Source organism: Phasianus colchicus, chromosome Z (assembly GCF_987193195.1).
Source record: "Phasianus colchicus chromosome Z, bPhaCol1.hap1.1, whole genome shotgun sequence".
In the NCBI taxonomy this organism is placed as follows: domain Eukaryota; kingdom Metazoa; phylum Chordata; class Aves; order Galliformes; family Phasianidae; genus Phasianus; species Phasianus colchicus.
The window spans coordinates 25,067,437-25,094,338 of record NC_143476.1 but is presented as its reverse complement, the minus strand read 5'-3'; the positions used below and the strand labels follow the sequence as shown (position 1 = coordinate 25,094,338).

Below are 26,902 nucleotides of genomic sequence, written 5' to 3'. Positions count from 1 at the left end.
CAAAATTTCTTTGTTGTGCAAAATCCATTAGCTCCGTAAAGTCAACTATTAGTTTGACTGTGTGAGAGCAGCAGTAGAAAACATTCCCTGTAAATGCTGCATCAGCTTCAGGAGTCATTTCAAAACATATTTAAGATTTTCAGCTTGCATTTTTGTACAGGCTGAAGATCTCAGCCAACTGCCCAGCATTCTCCTTCCTTGTTTCGCCACTTGTAAGAGGTCCCAACCAATTACCAGTATTTTGTCGATCAATCACTCTCAACAGACTGAAGGCACACACTTTCTTGTTTCCTGAACATCAGCCTGACTTTCTGAAGAACAGAGTTCTCTTTTTCTTAGATGCAATGGCACTGCAAATGCAGTACCTTGTAGTGAGAAACCAAGTGGGGTAGAGAAGAAGTTACTGACCTGAAATGGCGCAGCACTATGCACCAAATCATCTCTTTTTCCCCAAATTACAGCAGAATAGCAAGTGCATCATTATTGATTCAGGAAGCCAAAAGGCTGCTTCACGATGAAATGTTCTTCATGTCTCAAGCAAGAATTTTCTCTCCCCTAAATGCATATTCATAACTTTGCTTACAAACATGTTGTACTGCACTATAACAAAGACTTCCTCCCTAAAAGCTTTGAGTCCTGGGGTAGCAGTTCTATCACACTGAGTGTAAGCAGTTAAGTACCTACCCCATTTTAGGAAAGAAACCATAAATGCTAAACTATTTGAAGGATCATATCTAAATAACAATAAAATAATGAAACAATTCAATATGTTGCAGTATGTTTTACAACTTGTATTACAACTTCTCATAAAGACATTCAGGTAAAATTCTTCATCTGAATTTACTACATCAACTCTTGATGGGCTGAGGCACAACAGAAGACTTCTTTTGAATAGAATGATTCTTAAGCAGTAATTTAAGAAGAAATTGCAAGGGAGGGCATCTGAGGCAGATGAAAATGGCTAGTTCTTCAAATTACATGCAGCAACCTACACAAAGCCTATCTTCAGCATCACTATAATCTTCAGGCTGTAGAAGGGTTAAAGCTTTTAGAAAAGTTCAGCAAATAAAATTAAGGTTTTATTGCATTCTACACCCAGGCATTTTCAAATATTAAGGCGTGGGTTTTTTTTGATAGGTGTTAGAAGTTGTTAGCATGGAAAACTCAGCATTGACTGTCACAGTAAACCAAACACATATCTCTTGCCTTCCTTCTTCAAATTTCAACTTGATAACATCACTAGAATAGAAACTGCAACTAAACTGTGTGCAGTCATGTTCAAATTTCTCAGATTTCCTTATCAATCTTTTTTATAGGGCTTATTGTCACTTGAAATAGTCTGCAATATTAATAGTTAATAGCTTAATAGTTTTATGTAGCTTAAACCTATCCTTAATGCTATAAAGCTGCTCTCAGAGAAAAGATCCTGATTAATGAATCCTATAATTTTTATATTAATTCGATGTTCCTTCGCTACTGCAGGATTGAATAATGCTTTAAATTTTACTATCTATATGCAAACTGCGTTGCCATAACATTTACAGTGCTCAATAGGTAGGCTGTTTATTTGCTACAAAATAAACTTTCTGGAACCTGCCCTGGTTGGTGAACATTTAAATCAGAACTAATGCCATGAAAATAAGTTCCACAGAATTGTGTGATTCCAGTTTTGTACAGCACACACTTTAAAAAAAAAAGAAAGCTTGACTTAGTTTAGTACCCTTCTTTTGGTTGTCTTGAAAAGCCCAAAATCATATAATGGAAACTGGGGCTTGAACTCATGAATTATTCTATTCTGCTTTAACAATAGATTTCACACTTTTGGCCAAGATTCTCTAAGCTGAAACAATTGGCTGTGATACTAATTAATGAAAATCTGTGAGTTTTGTTTAAAACCTAAAAATGCTAAGGGAAATACAGTTAGAACTAAGAATCATGAAGACAAAACGTTTTATGAAGAGCGATTTTTGCTATACTTTAAAAAATGATTATGCTGAAAATATTTCAGGCATAGTTAATGTAAGACTTTACATAGAAACACAGGAACAATATTCGTGGTTACACAGTATTACAGGTAAAACAGGTTACACAGGCTTTTTATTACTTCAAGGTGTACTTAAACTCCACACAAAAATAAACTGAGTCTGCACAAAGTAAGAGAAACTCAGCTAGATTTAGAGGTGAAAAGTAAAACCATGTTACAGTAATACTAATTTTCATTGTGGGCTTAAGTTGACAACAGTAAAATAAATTACATGAGGAAGTTATCACTCCCAAACTATCCCCTGCATTGTGTTGAGACAGCTATTTGTGCAGTAACATAGACTTTCAAGTAACACACTGGGAAGACCTGAGAGCGCTAATAGTGTTCTAGGGCCACTTGAACTCATTCTGTTTTCAAAAAAAAAAAACAAAAAAACAAAAAAACAAAACCAAGTGCTCATATCACCAGTAGTAGAACAGAGAACAACATGTCATTTCTGCCTGTGAAAAGCAGTCAAGTTCACTGCTTTGAACTTGGTCAACCAGACGGACTCATCATTAGCTGAGTCATGAAGAAATCTCATCATAGCATTTTAAAATAACAGGTGTGTAGTCTAGAACAAAATTCTCCACCTTAATAGTTGAAGACCTTGACAATTTCCTCAAATTATTTTCAAGTTTTTATCTTTACTTTGTTTTGCATGGTCCAAAAATTTATTATCTCTTGTGCATTTTATAGTATTTTAAAATATGGATCAAAATGATAATATCAGTATCATTACTACAAAGAAAAAGTACTGCTTTTGGGGATGGAGTACAGTGTTTTATATGGTAATACAGTTGTTCTCCCTATTTTTTTTTTTTTAAGTGTTTAAAAAAGCAAAAAACAAACAAAAAACAATCCCCAAAGCAAAAAGGTATTGCACTGTGGCACTGAATAAAAGCAGGACAATTTCCCACCACAGACATGCTCCAAGTGCAGTTTGACAGCAGAAATGCCAAGGAGTCACGGGCCTCTTGAAGGTATTTCAATAGTTATTGAACAGTAATATCAGAACATTTACGAGTTGGGACACGCTCAGTGTTAGACATTCTCTTAAATTCTCATTATACTTTCTGCTCCTGTTTTAAGAATGAGCCTTCAAAACTGTCTAAGACATGAACACAAACATACTAACACTGTAAGCTTTAAGAGAAAAGTTAGAGTTTAACAGCATTTCTTAATCAAGATTTCATTTTTCAGATAATGCATGTCTTTCCACAATCTTACAAAATTGGTATGTGAATAAATGTGTTTTTTTCATACCATTAGTTTCTGCAAATTTCTGAACATCAGCCAAAGTTTTTAGTTCTTTCCTTGGGCAAGCCGATACACACAAAGCAAGAGATTTGATCTTCTGATGTACCAGATCAATATTGCATGGGTCCAAGAAGAATACATACCTACGGAGGAAAAAGATGCAAATTACTTCTATTTTAATCAACAATTACATTGAAGAAAATTAATCTCAAGCTACAAGATTCACTGAAGACTAACTTTAAATCTACTGAGAAATGTGTAACATTTTACATTAATACAATTGCATGATTAAAAAGAATTCATATACTCAACATATGCACCACAAATACATTAATATTTTTATAGACATTTGGATCATACAGCAAGGATATTAAACTATCAGATGCAATCTATTCAAATCTATGTTTACAAATATATAGACTAGCATTTCTATCATACCTCTTCACAGATATCTGTCCTTAAATTGAAAGATAGAGCTTCTTTCAAAATCAAACAAACAAAAAAACCCAACAAAACAAAAAAAACAAAAAAACACCCCACCTCAGTATTTCCAGGCTTTCGAAACACAACAAATCCCATGAGGTTATACTTATTCTACAAAAAAATGACCATCTGTTCTTAATGAACACATACAATACGAAAAATTCAAAACAGCTTTTTCGTTTAGATTGATTTTTCATAGTGCCAGCCCATTAAGTTGAGCACATCATATTAGTATTTATTTTAAATTAACATTGTTCATGTAGTTCAAGTGGCTATAGCTCAGGTGCAGTATTTTAAAAAGATTCTATCTCACAACTTTCCATGATGGCCACTGCCACTAAAAACAAACAAACAAACAAGCTGCTTGTGAAGTACATACTACAGCTCTATAGCCAACTTTATCTCCTATCTGTGGACACTTCATCGCAAAGACTAACCCTACAGTACTCCCCATTCATGGTATAATGAAGTCAGATTATCTGTTTCTCTTCTCCCAAAAGCTGAACAAGCATTTCAAACTCCAATAACTCTGGTAACATGCCATGAATTAAAATACTCTCTTCATATCATCTAACATAATAATGATAAAACAACAACAACAAAAAACCCAGCCATATAAATGACTTTTTTCTGCAGTCAGAAATTCATCCCATAATCTATAAAAATTCCTTCTGACCTCAGAAAACTTTTCCAAGCTACTTTATAGTCACATAGAGTTTATAAGTACATCTTAAAATATATAGTGCACATAAGACTTCTCTAGAAGCACATTAACAGAAATAAAACATTAATGTTTCGTTTGAATATTGGATACTGCTATGTCAGAAAGAGTTACAACAAAATGTAATGTCCCAATATGTTTGACACTACATACTTAAGAGATAATACTCTGAAAGTGACATAATTTTTTAACAAATCTAACAGACCATGACAAAATGTCAAACCATACATCTTTTTTAGATAACTGGAACAAATCTGCTTCAAAAAACACAGCACAGACACTAGGAAAAAGAAAAACAAATACATTCTATCAGTAGGCCATGCTCGTAAAGGCTAATGTTTAGACTCCATTTCAACACTTTCTATGTGCAAATTCCCAACTAATCTTCCTTCCTTCCTTCCTTCCCCCAGTAAAACTTACCTATTATCCAATTCCAGTGTATGAGAGTTACTACTACTTCCTGAGTTTTTCAGCCCTTTGCTTCAAGACTTTGTCTCATGTCTTGAAACTTAAAATCCATGTTATCTAAGTAAAGTGTAATATAGTAATATCCCATATGCTTTCTTTTCTTTGTCCATATTTCATAAACATTCTATAAACATCTTTGAATTGATACTGAGATAGATAACAGCATGTTAGTCGGATAGTCTTGTTACCACTTCTTCATGAAAGCAACTCCCCGTAAGGAGGGGAACTTGGGTGTCTTTTAAGGGTATATCAAGTTCAAGCAGCCATTAACAAGAACATTTAAGACTCAAATCTGAACAACAAATGATGAGGGAGGCAGTGATGATCACAAACCTCCTCATCTCACTATTGTCAAATTCTGATAAGGGAGGGAGACAAACATTTGGACATAAAACATGTCCCATTAGTGAACTACAGCAACTGATGGGCTATCAAGTAGTAGCATGCAAAGAGAGACTTCACAACTGATACAGATACAAACATAAAGGTCCAGGACACTGGAGAAGGTCAGTGGAGCTATGCCAGCTGAGGTGACAACAGGGATGGGAACAAAGTGGGAAAGACATAAAAGGGGCTCACTGTGTGTATGCTAAGGCTAGTCAGAAGGAATCCTGCACCTGACTACCACAGCCTGTCCAATTTTCTTACTAAACCCTTGCTTCATCATCTCTGCATAACGTTGCTCCATGTAACATGCACTTCACACTGCCACGTAAGAGCTACCAGGGGACCAGCACACACAGATGTGGTGCCAGCAGCACTGAGGTGACAGGCGCGGCCATGATGATGGCTTGTGGATCTCTTGTGTGGGCCTGCACCAGGGCCTGCTGGCTCTGCCAGCCCCAGGGCAGGAGGGGACAGTGCTGTGCCTGTGTGCTGTGTGTCCTGTCAGTGTTCTGCAGTGTTTGTCCAGCTGTGTCCCTCAGCCTGGGAACAAGCCCCACATCCCTAGGTTGGACTCCAGTGGTTGTGCAGGAGGGTACTCCCAGCATCCTTTAATATGTACTGCTGGGACAGCCAAAGGAAAACCAATTCAGCATTGCTGGTACTCACAGACTGGAAGGCAGCCCAATATTCTTCAAATGAACTCAAGGACTAAGCTATAATCTTAACATCTGGAAGAAATTAGAGTATTTTGTAAAATAAATACTACAGCTTCAAGTCAAGACAGGTGACTTGGAAATACAATGCAAATATAGCACCATACACAGTTTGGACAGAAGTATGTTTAAGTGGACATATATGGTTCAAACACTATATTGTACAGTTCAGAGATGGCTCTAACAGAAATAAGGCAGCTGCAAATCAAACTCTAAGCTTTAAATCAGTGACTTCAATCCATGCTCTATGGAATCAGACTTTTTTTATTTCAAACAGCTAAAATACGAGTTGAAATATCAAATAACAGTATTATAGAGGAAAGTGGTTTGATTTTTGAGCTACAATTTATTGAAAACAACTAATTTTATTGCAGAAAATTCCATACCATGTCACCAATGAACAGGTTTTGCTCGTCTTGTACTGCACTTTCACTTCTTCAGAATCAAAAATAGACCAGTTCATTGGTAAGACTGCAACTTAGATCAGCAATACAAAGACTTGCAGCTTCCACACTGCAAGTGAAAATTTGAATGCCTTAGGAAATTCAGTATGTCAAATTCGTAGCCTAATAATTCTTCTGTAATATCTCACCAGCCTACTTTTTTGGAAATCTACATTTGTCTCTGAAATTCAGCACGATGAAAAAAATTATTTCAGGTAAAAATAAATGCATTAAGTTTTTAATATGTCTACATTCCATAGGTATAATAAAAACAAAAAATGTTGATTTCATGTCTAGTTTTAAATGCATTCTTATAACAGAGGAAGATGGCATGAGTCTACATCAATTTTCAGAAGTCATAGCATCTGAAAATAAGGTCAATATCAAGTTGTTTACCCTGAGGCAGAACGTTCAAAATGAACTTCAGTACAAGATTTAATGTATCAAACTTACACATGTAATGAAAGAATATATAAAATAAAATTTTTAAAAACTACGGGCATATAGGATAATCTTCCTTATTATTTGGAGTTTCTATTTTGATATGTTCCTTTTTTTCTAAAGGTAAAAGGAAGTAATATAATTTCAGAAATGATCTGAGATCAGAAACAGAGCATCAATAGCTCTGGCTCCTGACGAGTGACCTATTCATAACCATGAGAAATGCAGTAATCTCCTCTTCCCATGCAAAAACAGGAAGTCAAAGCATTATCCTTTTATACAATACATCTTGATTCTGGAAGCATGAACAGTACATTTTAAGCACGGTGGCAAATCGTGAATAAGTTTATATTACCTTCAAGTACTTCATACATTCTTATATTTGCCAGTGTCACTGACGTCCTCAAGGCATCTCTTTACAGGCAAATGAGCACTTCACAGAACAATCATTTACTGTGATTTATAAGCATCTTACCAAGATAATGGAGAAATGAATTAAACTATCACAATCAAAACAAATGATGTATAGGGCATCTAATTTTACTAAATAAAGTTTTCTTCATGCATGCTACAAACTCCACCTGGCTTTTGCTATTACCTAAACATCAACACTTTTCATGAGTCAAAGGCATTTATTAAGGTGAAATGCCACCTTAACTCTTCTCTGTATCAGCACATGTATATTATTTTGTACTTAAAGGAACAGCAATAACTGAATTCTGCATATGCACCAAAATATTGCTGATCAAAAATACCACTGACTAGCATTTCAGGAACCTAAACAACACTAGGAATCAACTATGCTTCTGAATAAAAAGCCATTTTTAGCCCTATCATAACTGCAAAACTTGAATTAACTGAACTAATTTAAAGTGGAGAGATTTACTGAGAATCCAGCGCTGGACTATAATTCTATGTCTTACTCTAAAATCACGGTCTATTAAAGCTGTTTTTCCTTTGTAGAATACAAAGATGTCCGATTCACTCTTTGTTGACAAGATCAAGTTGTAGAAACCTCCTTCCACCATTCCACTTCACTGATCTCAGTGTAACTGTTGTGCAATTGTGCACCTATATGATCACACCACAGTGAGATCCTCACCCTTACCACTAGATTTTCATATTCATGCAGATCACTCTTCACTTTCTCATTACTGTCTGTAAGGTTTACTGTCATGTACAAGAAAGAAAATGTTGTTTTTAGAGACGATTTAGCTCTTCTGCCTTGGACTGGGAAATGAAGACAGAATTACTCTGCCAGCAGAATAAAATGAGAATAACTTCACTTTTCCAAAATCACAGAGCTTAAAGCCCTTCCTTTCTCCATACAAACTGAAATATTAAACAGGAATAAGACAACATGATTTTTACATATATCTGAAAAATACTCCTAAAAAAAAAAAAAGCATGAAACATTCCCATGACCTGTACCTCAGACACTGCAGGAGCTCCATCTGCTAGAGACAGATGCAAAGTATCTGTCAGATACTCCCTCCCTAGAGGTATTCAAGGCCAGGTTGCATGGGGCCCTGGGTAGCCTGGTCTAGTATTAGATACGGAGGTTGGTGATCCTGCCTGTGGTAGGCAGACTGGAGCTTCATGATCCTTGTGGTCTCTTTCAACCAAAGCCATTCTATGATTCTATGAAAGTAGGTTGTTTCTTCTGAAAAACTGCCCCAAAAAATTAAAAACTCATGGAATATGAGAATGCAAATATCACTTGCCTACAAAAGAATTGGTTTCTAGCAAATCAGGCACCCTGACAACACAATAGCTGGAGAATAATTTGTCCTACTAGAAAGAAAGCCTTTTTACACTCTTACCAAACAGAAACGATGACATCCCATGTAAGTGTACCTAATCATTCACTTAAGCCATTTCTGAAGCTGCAATATCTTCTTCAGAAAAATTTGATCCTTCTGAACTGTACAAAGACTTTGGCTTGACAAATAAAAAACACTATATGTTAACTGCATTTAAAATTTTCCCTATTTCTATTAGTAATCTTTCCATCATGTCTATACAAGATGAATTCATTTCACAGTTGCAGATGTTTCTCCTCATGATGATCTCTGTCAAATGGATATTCTGGAATTTAAGAGACTATTACACTATTATTTGGTATATTTCAGTCATGTGCCTGTGATTCTCCACCTTCTTGCACCGAGACAGACACCATTTATTTATCAAGGGAAGGAAGTTTAAAATATTAATATTTAAATTAACATTTTCTCTAATAACATAAGAATGATGCTTCTTACTACACACATCTGACTTCAAAAAGCACTAAAATACTACATAGTAAAATAAGAAAATTATGCTGGGTAAGTTTTAAGCTTTTCAAGTCTCCTAGAAGTTTCAATTAGTTTAAGAAAAGATCTCCTTTCAGAAAAAAATCCATAGAAGTTTTCAGACTATTTGTTTAATTTCTTCTAATGACACAACAGACACCTGGCAACATTAAATTTTAAATCAGGTGTTTGAAAATCTTTATTACAACAACAAAAAAATAACATACATTAGAAAAGCATCCTCCTAAAATAACACCCACAAATTAATGACTTTCCATTAGTTTGAAAGTAAAACCATGAAGTAAAATCATCACTGTCAGAAATTGAAGATTTTTTAACTTTTCTAACATAATCAAATTTTGAAAGAGACTTTTTTTTTTGGTCAATTAATACCTGCGTTCCAGGCTAGGCTAAGTAGCTTACTTTCTGAAATTACCCAAACTGTACACATGCATTCTGAACAGACAAGAGGGCAGATCTCAATAGACATTCACTCAACAGGTTTTCAAGTCCTCATTCCAGAATTAACATTAATTAGCTCCTGTATTAATACTGAAGTATTATTATTTCCTCAAAATAGATAGATAGAACCCAACTTTGCTGATCCTGATCTCTAACTGTGATTTTCCTCATGACACTGCTTAATAAGAATTGTGCGCTGCTCTTGCATATTTTCTCCACGTGCCCCTTTTATATATGCTACTCACCACCCAAAGTTTAGTTTTAAAGTCCTATTTTAATGCGTTGGATATTTTCCAGTTCCCCCTAAACTCAATGGCAGAAACTAATCACAGAAGCCCAATCACTTGGGCTCCTTGCACAGATATCAAAGGCCTAATCTCAAATTTCTGAATTGCCATACCTAAAACCAAAACAAAGACGACCCCTTGATGACCTGATAGATATCCCCACATCTCATGTGGATGCCAAGAATGAGAAATTTCTCAATGACTTAACTGCACTCATGTTACACTTTTGTCAACATACACTTTTTAAAGTACTTCTGCTGTTATGGAAGGTTGTAGCTCCACAGATGTGAAGAGTGGAGAACGATCAGAAGAAAAGAGTTAGAATATTCATTTTCGAATTCTACTGAAAATCACTTTCAAAGGATACAAGGATGAAATTTTGGTTTCACACTCACTTCTTCTGTGTGAGGTCCAGACCACTGTTGGCTATTCCCTCCACCTTGACATTTTTCTGTCCACAGATATTTCCATAACTGTCATATCCTGAAAGCAGTCTTGCAGCTGCTCCTGTAGCTATTGTAAAGCCACAGATAAAGCCCTGTGGGGAAAAAAATCCACAATGGTAATATTCTGTCAGACAGCTGGGAAAATTTAGTTTAATTCATTTGTTTCTAAGCACAGTTTCTTTAAAAATTCTTTCAGGTCAAAGAAGGAAAGACAAGGACAATCCACAGAGAACTACTGTGCAATTATAAAACAAAACGCAAGGCCAAAAGAGGGCTCATATCTAGCACTGCACATTAATCCAAGCAGAATTAAGAATCTCATAGGTGTTCCTTTTTGAGAGTCATAATATCCTCATCAAGTGGTGCATGAAGCAGAAGAGAGAACAAAGGCACACAGTGAAAAAGAGCTACAAAAAAGAGCTACAAGACTTTCTACAGTCCTGCTTTTCTTGCATTATGGTTTGTTTTTCCTTCAAATTAAGTGCTTTCAATGATAAGCTAGAAAAGGCCTATATGACATAAGTTCATTTTAAAGAAATATTTTTGCTCTAAAGCAAAAGAAGTGGCCAGGTGAAAACCAGAACTGCTCCACACACTAGATTCAAACGCAGGAAAAAAAAAAAAAAGATACAGCGCAAGAGAATGCAAAATGACTCACAGAGCAAAATGGCAAATGCTCAATGTCAGGCAGACTTTGCTGTGCATTTTCTGAGCTCTTATACTAGCAAAACTAGCATCAAGCCAGCAATAATGTGAACATGATACTGTTTTGAAAAATATCACCAGCTTTCTAGCAATGCCTTTGGCATGGAGAAGCAAGCCATATGCTTGCCCCACTATCATTAATGATGAGGCAAGCTATGACATGAGAAATCAGTCGACACAAATGCATGGAGCAACAGGATCACATGAGATGATGACGACTGGTAACAAAGTCAGTACTGAATACTTAAAACGTGAGTGGGTTTTAAGGTCTGAAGATGTAAGACAGAGATCCTCTATAATGGACAGGCTATCGCTGTAGAGAAACTTCAGACAGCAAGCTGTTCATTGTCCTTCTCTTGCCAATGCACTAATGCACTTACAGAATTAATACTCAAAGTGAGAACAAGGTCAAAGTCGGGAAAAGGCTATCATCACAAGTAATAATTAAAGCTGATTTCCAGCACTAACTCTCAATTTACAGGATCTCTTTATATTACATGAAGGCCTTATGATCATGCATTTTACATCCTATAGTACTCAGCTTCTTGGATGGTTCAAAAATTCTTCCCTAAACACAATTAAAAGAAATCATGTAATTCCTCCCCATCTGATCTACGTTGAGACAATGCAAGGATGACCTTTCAGCCCATCCTGGTACTTGACTGTTCAGATGAACTCTCCCATAGAACATCAACTAATAGGGTATGTGAACAACTGGGGAATTGCTCTGTGTATTGCATTCCTCAGACAAGACAATCTTGGACACTCATTAGGTCACTGAGTTTCAAACTTTCTTCAAATAATGCAAACTCTTCAACTATGTAACAATCATAAAAATCCTTTACATTTTACTCACCATCCCTATGCAGAAGAGGATGAACAAGAGCAGCCATGGTACATCTGTACAGCTGTGGTCCTCCAGAGGCTTCCATTCTCGTTTGGAGCTCTTATATGAGAAAAGAGAGATGGGGTTAACAACATTTGTTTAAATTTTCTGCTCCTAATAGATAAAAGGCAGAAAATGATACCATGGGGCATTAACATAGAGCAGGAGTTATCTTTCAAATCTTAAATACCAGTGGCCAAAAAACTGGAGAGTAGGACTTGTGAAAGGCACATTAAAAAAAAATCTCCATTGGCAGCTAGATCAACAAAGAATAATTTACCCAGAAAAAACTGATTTATGCAGGAATTTACATTACCCATTACAGGCACTCATCCAATAAACAGATTTCTTTTTTCTTTTTAATTATCCAGAAAGAAGCTAACAGCATAGAATCAATGTCTTCTACTGTAGACTTCCACATCTGCCTTGCATTATTTGGTATTAGACTTTTCAAAAGCTCTTACATTTTAAAACACTACAGGCAGGTTTAACAAGTACAGTACATGAACAACAGATACAATAAACTGGTGTTAAAGAAACACTTGTCTACCTGCAAAGAAGCAGTTGAACACAACATTTCAGGAAAGAATTCTCTAGTAAGTATTGCCCAGGTGCCACAAAGGAAAGTCTTGTACTACAAGGTCGAAACAATAATGCTGAATGCAATTTATACCTTCAAACAATAAACAGGCAGTCTTAAGCAATTCAGATTGTTTGCTGCTCATGAGGTAAAATTTCTCAGGTGTTCATACACCACTAAAATACTTAGAGGTCTTTTGCTGTCTAGTCAAGTAGTTCAAGAAAACAACAATTTTCATGTAAAGAATTAATACCAGCTGTAGCAGGAAAAAAAAAATCACCATACTAGAATGTCATTATTATAGTGACAATATTAATTATAGCTACTTTTAAAAACAGATAGATAGCGTGCAATCTTTACAATTAGTTCCAAAATAAGTACTGTTCATACATTTCTATCAAGATCCCCAAAACTACTCACACTGTCTTTATACTCAGGGAAGAAAAGGAGATTGAAGTATGAGCATAAAGAACAGCTCTCTTCAGAAAAAGAATCAAAGTTTTAGATTTCTTTTTCCACTCACGACTCCAAAGCATCTTCAAGACTTAGGTGACAGGGTAGAAAATGTCAATATTGAATAAAAACAAACACTGTTGACATTTCAACCAACCATTCTATTCCCAGAGTCTTATATTAAGAAAAAAGAGAAAAAAAAAGCATGTAACCTTTGCGCTGTTACCAAGCCATACTTCGCTATTCACATATCTGGATGGATATCCTACACAGGTAATGCCATCTGAAAACAATAATGCTACAAAGTAAAAGAAATCCTGCACACAGCATGTATCAAAAAGGATCCTTCTGAATAGCTCAGCTTTTCACTAGGTAATTCCACCCTGTTCTTGCCACCTCATATTAAGGAAACTGCAGTGGCAGATACATGTGTTTATATTTTTAATTTGTGCTTTACACATTCACTCATCAGTCAAAAATCTTGCTACTTTACTCAACAATCACTTGTGAGAGGCACTAAAAGGTCACATCATTCATCCTACTACACTCATTCAACAAAACTGCCTTCTGATCCTGGCAAGCTCACGCTTAGAGCCAACACGCTATTTAAACTTAACATTTGCAGTGAGATTGTGACATTTATATTGTTTTAATTAACATAAATGAATTGCACAAAATATGTAAAGCTTTGTGCTTCGTATTCCTAAATTCACTTCCAAGAACCCTTGATATTTGAGAGTCTTACTTTTATTTATGCACAACAGAGAAAAATTTCAGCCATAGCCACACCTTAAGAGTAATCTGCCCTTGAGAAAAGAGGCAGCAGTCAGATGGATAGTGTGGTGTGGGTTTTTTCGATTATTTTTTTTTTATCCTCTGTACCATCTGCAAACGAAATCTTCTAATAGGATTTTTAAAAGCCACTGGACGTCCTCTGAAGTAGCTCCGGCAAACATTCAGCTTGTCTGACAAGTCACAGTTACAATAAGTAACCCATTTTACTGACAAAAGTGGACTGCAATTTGTGTTTCAAAAAGACAACTTGAAAAGCCACGGCGTAACAGGTATGTAGAAAGTTACCAAGAAGAATTCAGTCTACAGTAGTCTTAACTTGGCTCAAAAATACTAGCTTTTGTGGGGGGGGGGGGGGGGGGGGGGAAGAAGAAAGAAAGAATTAGGGAAGTTATTTAAAATAAAAAGTGCCTCTGGAAGCAATTAAAAAGATACTACTTATCAACTGGCAATTTAACCACTCAGCAAACAAATACAGTAAGAAATTATGCATCGTTAGGATAATGTCTCTAGTAGGCTCTCCTCTAATTCAGGGCTTGCTACAAGCCAAGCTAGCTGCCAATATCTGTTTGCTGCTTTCTTCTCAGTTGCTTCCTTGTACTCTGGATTTCCACTTGAACTTCTTCCTTAGCTTTACAACCCTTAATCATCATCTTTGACCCTGGTGTCTATGTCTCTCTACTGGCTACTCCCTGTGCACACTATGTACTTAAACTTTTATTCAGATACCAGTTTCCATTCTTGGGCAACAAAAATTATAAGCCTGCGCTCAACATAAGCTTTAACAAGTGTTTGTTGTTCTGCAGTCTGGAAACGACGCTTTGTTTCCATAAATCAGCAGTTCTACTAATTTGCACCTTTCCCCAAGACAGATTAAAATTCTTCAACATTTATTTAAATTTCCTGCCTCGCTAAAAGAGAAAACAATGCCAATGGCATTCTGGGGTGCATTAAAAAGAGCGTGGCCAGCAGGTCGAGGGAGGTGATCCTCCCCCTCTACTCTGCCCTGGTAAGGCCTCATCTGGAGTACTGTGTCCAGTTCTGGGCTCCCCAGTACAAAAAAGACAGGGATCTCTTGGAAAGAGTCCAGTGGAGAGCCACAAAGATGGGGAAGGGCCTGGAGCATCTCCCCTATGAAGAAAGGCTAAGTGAACTGGGTCTGTTTAGCCTTGAGAAGACTGAGAGGGGACCTGATCCAGGTCTATAAATATCTAAGGTGTGGGGGGCAAAGTGGCCAGGCCAGACTGTTTTCAGCAGTGTGCGGAGACAGGACAAGGGGAAATGGCCAGAAACTGGAGCATAGGAAGTTCCTCACAAATGTGCGCAAGAACTTCTTTATGGTGAGGGTGACGGAGCAGTGGAACAGGCTGCCCAGGGAGGTTGTGGAGTCTCCTTCTCTGGAGATATTCAAGACCCGCCTGGACGCCTACCTGTGCGACCTGGTGTAGGGATCCTGCTTTGGCAGGGGGGTTGGACTCGATGATCTCTGGAGGTCCCTTCCAACCCGTATGATTCTGTGATTCTGTAATATATACTTCCCTCTTCAAATAGAGCTTTAATTATTTATGCTATGCTACTTGTGGATCCCCTATGGCTAAGAATGCACAGAACTCCACACCACTGCAACAGTGCAGAGAACCAGAAATGCTGTCAGACAAAATGGACCGCAGGCAATAAAAAGCTCCCCAGGCTAACTGGCAGGTTGGGAATGCTTTCCTGTCCTCAACAGTTGATTTCACTCCTGATTTCAATGGTTTAAGAGTTATTTGCTTAAGAATCCAAACAAGCACTGAGAAGTTTGTGCATGAACAATTTCAAGAATGACTAGCAAATTCAACAGTTCCCAAAGACAAATGAGAATGTGAGAAACACAAGCCAATGACTTAGGCCCAGGCAAGGATTTCTGTAAACAGTATTATATTTCACTTTTGCAACAGCGTGTGTTCTGCAAGCAGGAGTGCCTGCTGTAAGAAAAATGGGCTCTTATACCTCCCAGTTCCCAATGCTGAGTCCCACCCCTGCTGCCAGGTTCACATTCTTCACATACACATCCTCTAGGTAGTTGACAAAGTCCACCTTTCTGTTTCTCCAAGCAAACAGAATCCAAAAAATACCAAGCCAGTATCTCCCCTTCACATATCCAATAACTTTGTTTCTTCTCGTGCAGTTCTGGGTGCAGATGTAGATCTCCCAGCCTTTACTTTTGGTAGCCCATCCCTCCACCCAGCAACCTCCCCAAGGGAGGTGAGCACACAAAAATTAACAGGCCAGCCAGACTCTTCATTTATCTCTCAAGAACGCACATACTCCATTCTTTAATCACTGACAAAATCTGGCATCAAAGGCTCTGAGGTATGTCCTTGCAGCATAACATTCTATTACTTACGCTAAAACAATATGTCGTCTCCCACAAGAACTGCTGGGCTTAGCACAATTTTACAACATCTTCATTCCAAACCGAGAAAGCTGGGTGTATAAAGGTGGGTACTTTTGCTGGAGAAAACTGAAAAAGTTGAATCTCTTCCCACTTAAATTCAGAGCTACACCATTGCAAGTAAGCAAGTGTTCATATGCAAATGTGAAATAGAAGAGACCATTTTCTTGATATTCCTTCTATCCAATCACTTTGAAGCACATTCGGATACCTCTCCTACCTTCTTCTCTCCCTGACATTTCCAAAGAACACCTTTGCAGGACTAAGCTGTGGGAGAAATCTGAATATAGATTCCTCCTGCATATGTTAATACAATTCTTTACAGTTATCAGCACAGCACAAAACCAGTGGTTACTACCTTCACTATAATTGATGTACTGACTGGAGGGCATCGCTCTTGTTGGGCAGTTGAGTGCTTATGTGCATGTTTTTAAGTAAATGCACAAAAGAAGTAAAATATGAGGCATGTGACCAATATCACAGATACAAGAAATTACAGAGAACACACAGAAGGGTGAAAACAACCTCATAACAGAAGTCATGGGGGGACACTGATTGCCCTGACACAGTCTGAAGAAAAAAGAAGTTAAAAAAAAAAACACAAAAGATAATTGGATGATGAAAATCAGGTATCAAAGACTTTCTTTAAAAACACAGCGTCTCCTGCAGTGCGAAATGTGGGGGTAATATGACTGAAGTAAGACACCAAATAAGAGTATGTGCAGTATTATGTGTATATATATATAATACATACATACATAGATATATGTATGTTTGTGTACATATATGCACACATAATCAAGCTGTGCTTAAGCAGCAAAGATGTGCATGAGATCAGGATAATCATAGAGGATGTTGCAACCTGGGAGAAAGGCAGCAGAAAAATCCTATAATCTTGTTGTAATCAGATCACATGTTTCAGGAAGACAAAGATGAAGCTATCACTGAGGTAACCGAGTGACTAACTGTTCTGAAAAACATCCATTGTCTGAAAAGATGAAGCAGGGAGAGGTTAGACTCTAAGTTATTTTAGCTAGTAGTTTAATGAACATACAGATTATAACAACACTGATGTAGTTCAGTTCAGGTAGGTAAGGACAAAAAAAGGAAAGGAGCCCACACATTTCAGTCCAAAACAAAGCTTAGAGAAGACCCAGGACGGAGTGAGCGCTCCATCAAAATCCCTACATCAATAGTCATGATGTAGGGTGATCTTTCAAATTACTAGTCTAATTCCAGAATTCCAGAAATACACAATCACAGTGATCAAAAAGCCATGCAAAGACAATAATTTAAAGCAATGCCCACAGTCAGAAAAGTGAGGTATCAGTTATGTGAACAAAGCCAATCTGGCTCAAGAGAAGGCTTCGAAGATGAGGCTTTCAGAGCTCCTGGAAAGTTCAAAATCATGACAGTTTGTTACCTGTATTTTCAAGTAATGATAGATACAACAGTGACCTAAAATTCTTGTGCTTTAGCATTTTTTTTATTCTGTTCTACTTGAAGCCAAAATACCAGAAAATAAGACAAAAAAAAACAGAAATCATTTTTAAACAGAGATACACATAAAACACTTTGACATTCCTTCTCAGAAGGCAATCAATTATTTTCTTTTAGTTATTTCTTACCTTCAATCCAGTTCCAACAAAACATGCCACAAAACACCTGGTTATCCATTTGCAGTCACTGAGAATAAGCTCTCACATTTTCTAGACTAGAAATTGATGCTTCTTTTTCTAATCCATACAGAATACAAGACAATTTTGACTTTAGAAGCTGTTTCTAAACAATCAGGTCTACATTTAAAAAGGATTTAAAAGTGCACTCTCAGGCACTTGAGCAGTTGGCCCAATCCCCCTTTTAGCAGTTCATTTTATGCTTTATTGAGATGACTTTTCAGACCAATTGGTTTCACTACTCTGCTGAAAGTTTTGCTAGGCTGCAGTACTGACAGGCACACAGACACACAACTCGCGTTCAAAGGCTTCACCGCAGCTTTCACCATTAAATTCAGTACCTGACCTTTCCTTAAAGGCTGTGTAAGTTTAGAACCTATATTCACTCCAGTACTTTCCCTTAAACACACTGCACTTGTTAGACTCATCCTCTAACACTTATTTGCCCTTTTCTATCTAACCCACCTTCCAAATTTTGAATATCTCAGTTACAACAGCAACTGCACACTTTTTAAAAAGATTTCTTCCCTAAGAGCATGTTGACTTCAAATCAGAAAATTTAATAAAATTTAAGATTTGACTTTCACAGAACAGTTGTTAGGCTGCTGAAACAAATGCTGGCGTACGTGAATATCTGAATTTGAGTCTGTCGCTAGTTATTTCTAGGGACAGATTTCTATTTGTTTTTGAGCACAGAATCTGGGGGAAAAAAACCCCAAAAAACAAGAAAATAATTAGCTCTGCAAGGCATGGAACTGGTTAACTTTTATTTCTCTTGGACTTTCCACATGATACATTCATACCTTTCTACTTCTGAAATTGTTACTGTGCTTCATGAAGTATAAACATTTCCTTGTTTTGTCCTCCGCTTTTTCTTACCCTTAAGATTTCTGGCATCTAAGAATAAATCAGCTCTTGCCACAGCCCTTTTTCCTGCAGTGACAGTTTGAACTCAGTCGTTCATTAACTCACAGCAATGTAACAGCTTTGAATTAACTGGCAATGCTGAATTAGCTATCACTGCGAAGCTGGCTGAAGTTGAGTCAACGATTTTAAGAGTTATTTGGGGGAGAACAAGTATTGCTCTGAAAGAATTAAATGTGGGTAATTTGTGCCAAAGCTTTTTCTCTTAAAACATAAATAGCTATCTGTTTAGATCATTGCAAAAGGATTATATAAATGAACTTTTCAAATGTCTATAATTCATTTAATTTCTCTACTGCTCTGCAGTCTGTAGAAAAAAAAAATGGAACATTCACTGTTATCCTTTTCAGTCTGTTTCAGTAATACTAAGAGGGTATTAAAATTTTGGACTGCAAGTATTTCAGGTTGTTTTTCTCCCTAAATGAAAGGATAGCTTTCATTGTACTTTAATAAATCCCCAGAGACATTATTAGTGATGTGGCAGTCTAAGATTACTTGTTACAAAACCTAACCTAAGAGCGATACTGATCTAACCACAACCCCTTTGAATTCTCTGTTTTTTATCACTTTGCTTTAACATCTAGATTCAGAGTATGCGCAACTGCAGCTGACTGCAGGAGAATAAGCAGAAGTAACAGCTGCTGGAAGCTGTATTTGTATTCGCAAATGAAGGAATTCAGAAATGGGTGTGTAGCTGAGTACCTATTTACACAGAATACAAACAGTCACAGCACACACAAAGCACTACTACACAGCACTTGGAGGCAAAAAAGACCCTCATTTTGACCAGGTCCTTCTGTGGGAAACAACTACTGTGTCCTGCAGAGCCAGCTCTCTCTTGAAAGGAGATCAACCAATTACCATTTATGTGAATTGCACAGTGGGCATCTGTACGTCATTCTACATCTACAGCAGAAGTTCAATGCTCCAGAATATCCAAAGTCAGATGCAATACCACACACAGCAAAAAATGGCACCCGAGGCATAGCCCACTCCTGAGTTCTCCCCCAGAGCACCAAATCAAACAGCTTGCTACCAAGAACACATACTAACAGAAGCTATCCAACAATCTATTTTTCAAACATGCTCATACTGCCAGAAAAAAAAAAACACTTTTTTTTTGTCAGTTAAATAGTGTTTCCTAACTAACTAACTACCAGGCAAGGAGCATTTCTTGGATCATTTTATGCATCATTTTATCTATGAGCTAAATAACAGGCCTATTCATATGCTGGCCTTTACCATGAAGCAAGCTGTGTGGAAAAATACAGATCACAGCCTGAAGAGGCGACCAGCCCATGAGAAAGGGCAGTTGTCAGCTTGGAAAAACAAGTAAACTGCCTCTAGCTTCATCGCACTGATAGAAGGAACTTGTTTGTGAGAAACTGCCCTGTAGCTGCAAATATCCTTGTTTTCTGTGAACTACCTTGCTTACCCTGAAACATGAGGCTTTGCTGTTCTCCCGCTGTTATATACATCTGGCCACATTATCAGGGGGTCGTGTGGACATCTTGCTGGCTGCCACAGGTATCTCCTGGGGAAAACCTGGGGAAGACACTCCACTGGCCAGCCTCCCCCAGTAACGTCATTTACCTCTCTATTCAATTGATGAATATTAACTTGCTTCTGTGTACTTTCTTTGGTATTGGTAAACCTTATGCAGAAGCACTGGTGCTTTTGAATGCAACCTATAAAAAAGGGGAAACAAACAAAAAAAAGTTTTTACTGCAAGAATGTAAATCTCTGTTTTACCAGACAGCATGGCACTTTTTTGTGTCTGAGGTACAGCACACTTTTCTACACTATTCAGCTGTTTACATGAAGAACTAGCACTAACTGTTCGTTGTCCTAACAAAATTTCTTTCACTTCTGTGAACAGATCCTGATTCTTGAACTGAAATGAAAGAGGAGATGAGTCCTGATCCATTAATAGCTCAGGATATTTCTAGATTACTCTACTTTGGAGGCTAATACCAAGAAAGAAAGAAGTTTCCCACTCCACGAACAGTTGCCTCATTTTGACATAATTAAACGAAGTATCCACTCTTCTGGATAGTTCTCCCTCTTCACAATGAATCTAAACTGCAATGAATAAGTAGGCTATATCCAAAATTAATGCTACCAATAGAACTGGTTTTTCCTTCCAAACTCTCTCAGGTGGGATTTGGGAAAAGCTCATGTAGATTTCTTGCTCAGCAGTAAATGGGAAGCTTGCAGAGGTATTAGAAGTGCTACATGGTTATATCATGGCCTTGTGCCAGTTTGTTAGTTCCCTCTTGATACCACATATCTCTCCTGGTTTGATTGCCTTCTCGCTTGTTACTTCACTCCCTGTTGCATAAGACTACCTGGGAGAAGGCTGTAGGGAACAGGGACAGATGAGAGGCTTAGGAACATCACATCCTGAAGCATCAGTACCTTTTGTTGGTCTGTCTCAGTGTGGAGGAGATATTTGAGCAGTTCAAAGGCTGTGTGAAACTATCTGTGAAATCAGTGAATCCCAGCGGAAGGGCCTGCTGCTTAAATGCAGGCCCACACGGCACACATGGCAAGTGCACTGCTGACCAGTGGCTGTGCACCCTGGGGCTGGAGCACCTGTCCCAACGAGAGCATCTGCACTGTGCTACACTTCCTTGCTCCCAGTTCTTCATGGAGAGAGCAGCCACATCTGCAGTGGGCGATCTGTGATGATTTCTGTTTACAAGGAATCCCCAGTATTTATAAACACTTGGGATTTTTTTTCTAGCTGTGACTGCTAGAGAAACTCAGACAGAATTCATGAATTAGGCAGTTACACTTATCTATGTGTGAATTTACTCTGGTAAATAGAAGGTACACAGGGAGACAGTGAAGATGTCTCAGTCCCTTTCATCTTTGACTCCATGACTGTTGGCCTTTCAAGTGGCGCCTGCTTTGGCAAGGTGGGGGTTGTACTCTTCTCCTGGTAATTAGCAAAAGGATGAAAAAGAATGGCACCAAGTTGCTCCCGGGGAAGTTCACGTTGGATACGAGGAAAAACTTCACTGAAGAGTGGTCAGACATTGAAGCAGGCTGTCCAGTCATTGTCCCTGGAGGTATTCAAGAAATACAAAGATGAAGCACTAAGGAAGATGGTTCAGTGGGCAACACTGTTGTAGGTCAATGGTTGGACTAGATGATCTTAGGAGTCTTTTTCAGCCTTAATGATTCTATGGCTTACATTTTGAACACGAAGTAGTTAAAATACACATGATAACCATTACAGGTGTAGATAAAGTGTGTCCCTCATAAATATCAATGAGTCAGACGTTACTTCATGAAAAGGAGAAGATGTGTCTGCCTATACAGCCAATCTAATAGTAATAACTGATCTGAACAAGTATGTAAAGCATCTGAATACAAAATTAAGATCTAGGAAATTGCTTCATATTTTCAAAGAAAAGCATTAGTCAACTCATAACCTGTTAAAATAGTGCACAACGGGACTCCTACTGAGAGGGAGTAAAAAGATATGCCCATTTTCTAAAGCCTTCACACATAACAGAGCCTAGAGCCTTCGACAATATGAAGGTTGATGCAAGCTATCTCTAGGGAGAATTAAGTCTGATTATTTTAGGCTCTTCTATTACTCGAAAGATTGGATGATTCTGTCTAAAAAATAAACACACTCAGTTCTTCGCACATAAAGCATCTGAGAGAAAGAACTATCTCACGTGAACTAGCTCTCTACATAAAATTTTCATGTGATAAAAAATGCATTGCCAAAGTAAAGTCCTGAAGTGCTAAATTTGTCTGCAATACATGACTTCATCAACTACAGAAACACTAATACAGTTAAAATGTTTAACGTTACCCGCTGATTTTCTGAACAGCATTTAAAATTGTTCAGATAAAATACCCAACAGTATAGAACTGCAGGCCACACAACAGCAAACACGGATTCTGACAATTCCCTCAGGTTCGTGTTACAACTGATTTATTATGCAGTAATTTACTGGTACTCCATTATTTGAGTAGATACAGAAAATCCAGGCTCTAGTAATCACTATGAGTTCACCTGAAAGGTGGAATCATAGAATCACAGAATCACCGGTGTAGGAAAAGGCCTCTAAGATCATCCAGTTCAGCTGCCCACCTATCACCAATATTTCCCACTAAACCATGTCCCTGAGTACAATATCTAAACGATGCTGTAGCAATAAAAACACCTCCATAATCACAAAGAAATTCTTAATAGTGACCTTGATACAGTCCCACACCACATCCTTGTCTGCAAATTGGAAAGATAGGGATTTGACGATTCTACTATTCAGTGGATAAAGAATTGGTTGGACAGCTTCAGTGAGAGGCTGTGGTCAGTGGTTCCACAACCAGTTGGAAGCCAGTGATGTACCCCCCAGGGGACAACATTGGGGGTCCTGGCAGACAAAAAGCTGGACATGAGGCAGCACTGCGTTCCTGCAGTCTGGAACAGTATGGGCTGCAGAGGGGTGGCAGCAGGGAGAGGAAGGAGATTGTCCCTCTCTGCACTGCTCTTGTGAGGCCTCACCTGGAGTACTGCGTCCAGGTCTGGGGCCTCCAGAACAAAGAAGATGCAAAGCTGTTGGAGTAGGTCCAGAGGAGAGTCACAAATTGATGAGAGGATTGGTGCACCCCTGGCTAGGGTTATCTATTAGGTTAGATACTAGGAGGGCATTCTTCACTTGAGCAGAAGCCCTGGCACAGCTGTCCAGGGAAGCTGTGGTGCTCCATCCCTGGAGGCTTTTAAGGCCCCGCTGGATGGGGTCCTGGGCAGACTCAGCTGGGGAGTGGCAGTCAGCCCAAGGCACAGGATTGGAACTGGATGAGCCTCGTGTTCCCTTCCTGCCCAAACCTTTTTATGATTCTAGACTTGGCCTGGTCTGTCCTTGAGGGTTAGCAGTTGGGCTCCTACTGCAAAAAACCTGCCAATACAGCTTCTCCAGGCAGACAGAAACTTGGAAATGCCCATATTTACATAACAGAAAGTAGACCTCCCATTTCCAGGGGCAAGGGAGAATGGTACTGCAGTACTATTACAGAAGTCACAAACACTACTGCAAGTGGCAGTCCGTCATCTCTAAAATGAAAACAGTATGCTGTGTTTTTTGCAAGCGCCCTCCACAATGATACCATTCTCTGCATAAGAAGCCAACCCAAACTCCTCCAGGCTACACCAAAAAGAATAGTGTTACAAAATATGCAAGTTATGGTGGTGTTTGGTGCCTATTTCTGTGGTACTTCTACTACAATCTCATTTATTTTTCAAGACACTGTGAAGCAAATCCTAGATGAACTTCTGGGACTTGCACCCATATTTGTTAATGGCTCCAGATCACCAACCATTATCCAAGGTCTTGTCCCCAGAAAAGACGTTCAGAGATCCAACTAGAAAAAGGAAGAGGTTCCTGACAGTTTAATACTACTGTAAAGTTACTCACTAAAAGATAATGAACTTATACTGTACTTCAATTCAGCACTTCCACACCTACAGTTTCATTAGTATTCTCATACACACCACACAGTATTTACAAGTTTACAACATAATGTAAACAAAAGCACATAAGACAGTGTTTATAATATTATAGATGGTGTAATATGTTTACACCAGAAATTCATACTTTGAGACTTCATTTATGAATCTGACATACACTGTGCACTATATCATATTACACTCGTTTTCAGTCAACTCATATTTAACACTGCTTCTAAAACTCCCTTGGTGACATCACTTCACAGTCTACAACTTAAATATTTATCTTGCAATATAACACAGCTGTCTTAAAAAGAGCTGACATGATCAGCACACCTGCTGATATTTTAAATTTCAGAAATAAGGCCATCTGGAGACAAAACCTGAGTTTTTAACTCTCAAAGTATTTTATTCTTGTTTCTTCTCTTCAAGAAATTAGTGAAGTACTTATTTGAAAGCAGCAGTAAGTCAAGACATTTCAAAAATATCACAGTAATATTTTTCAGGTAATTAAAATACACATTTCAGAGCATATTTGGTATTTCCATGGGGCTTTAGATCAATAAAAAGTAATTATGCCACAAGAGAAAGTTCATTTTAAAGATATTTTACACCATGTTAGTTCTTCCACATTAATTTTGTTATTTGTCCATTAACCTATTGAACAGTTTCTCAGATTTTACTCTTGAGACTGCAAGTCTCAAACTGTTACTTATTTTTAAAACTCTGTAATAGTAAAACTTTGTACAACTACAGCACACGCTTAGCTTCCAAATAAGTTAGCTTTGTCACAAGGTGACACCAACAGCAGAACATGACACTCAGCAGAATCCCCAAATGTGTGGCTTTCATGGGAAAGTAAGAAAATGCTGCCTGTTTCCGTGCACTCACTCTGTTGTAAGCAATTCGATCTAAAAGAACAACTTATCCTTTCTGAAGTACCTAAAGCTGAAATTCAAGACCAAACTGAACTCTTTAAGAGCTCATGGCTTGGATTTCCTTTTGTTTTGTTTTTTAATTATTATTACTGCATTTACAATGCCTGCAGAAGAGCCTCCTATCTTTTGAATGCAAGACCCACTTGGCAAAGAGTTCTGCAAGCTTAGAGAGTCATATTGGCATGTGCCAACACAAACACAGTTCTGGAACAAAAAATTGTGACTCTACACTAAACACTAGGAACTAACTCTTGCATATATACATTGGTCACCTACGCTATTCCGTATCACTGCATATGAAAGCAGAAAGACAGAGCTATGACAGAAATTGCGAAGCCATCAGGCATATTCAACCATAGTTAAAAGGTTATCATCAGCACTAGCTTCCCCTCACAGAGAGTGGGAAAATATTGAGTTTACATTGATTCTTCCGTAAAAAACCCTGACTTACAGGTTCCAGAACAGGAATGAAAACCACTCAGGATTACAATAAGAGGGCAGTTTGAGGACTGCCCCAATGTCTGAGGACATCTAAAGCGCATTAAACTAATAAGAACCAACACTAAGAAGGCTCTACTTGTTATATGGAAGAAAAAGTAGGAGAATAAAAAGGTAAATAATGCATCAGGTACTTACTTCATCACATAAACACATTTCCTTGTGTGTAAGCAATTATTTTGCAGTTCTTCATAGCAAACTAGGGGGAGCCTGATAAGGAATTCCCAACTTCTAAGGATTGCAGCCTTGTACAAAACACTTCAATGGCTTTCCTGTTTAGTTTCTACAGATCTAAAAAACAGCATTCAGAGTTCCCTTTTTCAGTCAAATAATTCATCTGGAGAGCAGCAACAGTGGCTCCAATACAAAAAAATAAAAATCCAGGTCAGAGTTCATTTGTGCTGTAAACAGCTGCTTAATTACATCATATTTATTAGGAGAGGATGAGAGGATGTCAGGCATAACTGCATAAGTCACCACATTTCCTTTGTCATTTCACTCCACTTCATTCTAGTAGTATTACTGGCTCAAACAGCTACAGCTAGAAACTATCATGTTAAACATATGATAGAACCTCAACTTTCTCATCGAGTGCAATCATCTCCTATTCTTGCAGTACACTGCATGCTGGTGTTAGTAAAGCAAGAGAAAAAAAATCGTAAAATGGTGAAGATGGACTTGAAAAGGGAAGATTCTGAATACTAATGCTTTTTTTTTTTTTCTTAAAACACTCTTAAGGCTGTTTTTAAACTGTACAGTTTTGTTCCCCATTATAAATTTACTTATCTAAAATATTTTTTAAGAAGGGAGAGAGGAATGGCCCAGGGACAAGAGGCTATTAAATGCAATGAAACTCATTCACTTCCTAAACCTGTTAAAGTGACTAGAAAGCCTATTCACCAACACAAACTTGCTCCATGCAATTCATGCATAAACAAACTCTCCAAATAGTTTCATCAAATATAGGTACAAATTTGCAATCAGTTCAGCCAGAGGGTAGAAGTAATCTGACAACACCCTGCTTCTTCACTGGCTTTCAGAAGCAAACTGCAGGATTTATACAACCGCCCAGATTCTTCAAGTGAGAAAGATCCAAACAAAAAATAAAACACACAGTTTCT

General features: G+C 37.8%; 1 protein-coding gene across 4 annotated transcripts in view; it reads right to left on the bottom strand.

Moving 5' to 3' along the window:
* SLC44A1 (solute carrier family 44 member 1) overlaps nucleotides 1-26,902 on the bottom strand; it is a 68,243-nt gene that overhangs the window by 35,609 nt on the left and 5,732 nt on the right. For 3 of the 4 annotated variants that reach the window (XM_031607754.2, XM_031607756.2, XM_090130512.1), the window contains exons 2-4: nucleotides 11,987-12,076; nucleotides 10,375-10,517; nucleotides 3,290-3,426 (exon numbers count right to left, since the gene is read on the bottom strand). In XM_031607754.2, the coding sequence (XP_031463614.1) occupies nucleotides 3,290-3,426; nucleotides 10,375-10,517; nucleotides 11,987-12,076 (370 nt within the window). Of the gene's footprint in view, nucleotides 1-3,289; nucleotides 3,427-10,374; nucleotides 10,518-11,986; nucleotides 12,077-20,310; nucleotides 20,564-26,902 lie in introns of all 4 variants that reach the window. The other variant, XM_090130513.1, reaches the window with a different exon arrangement.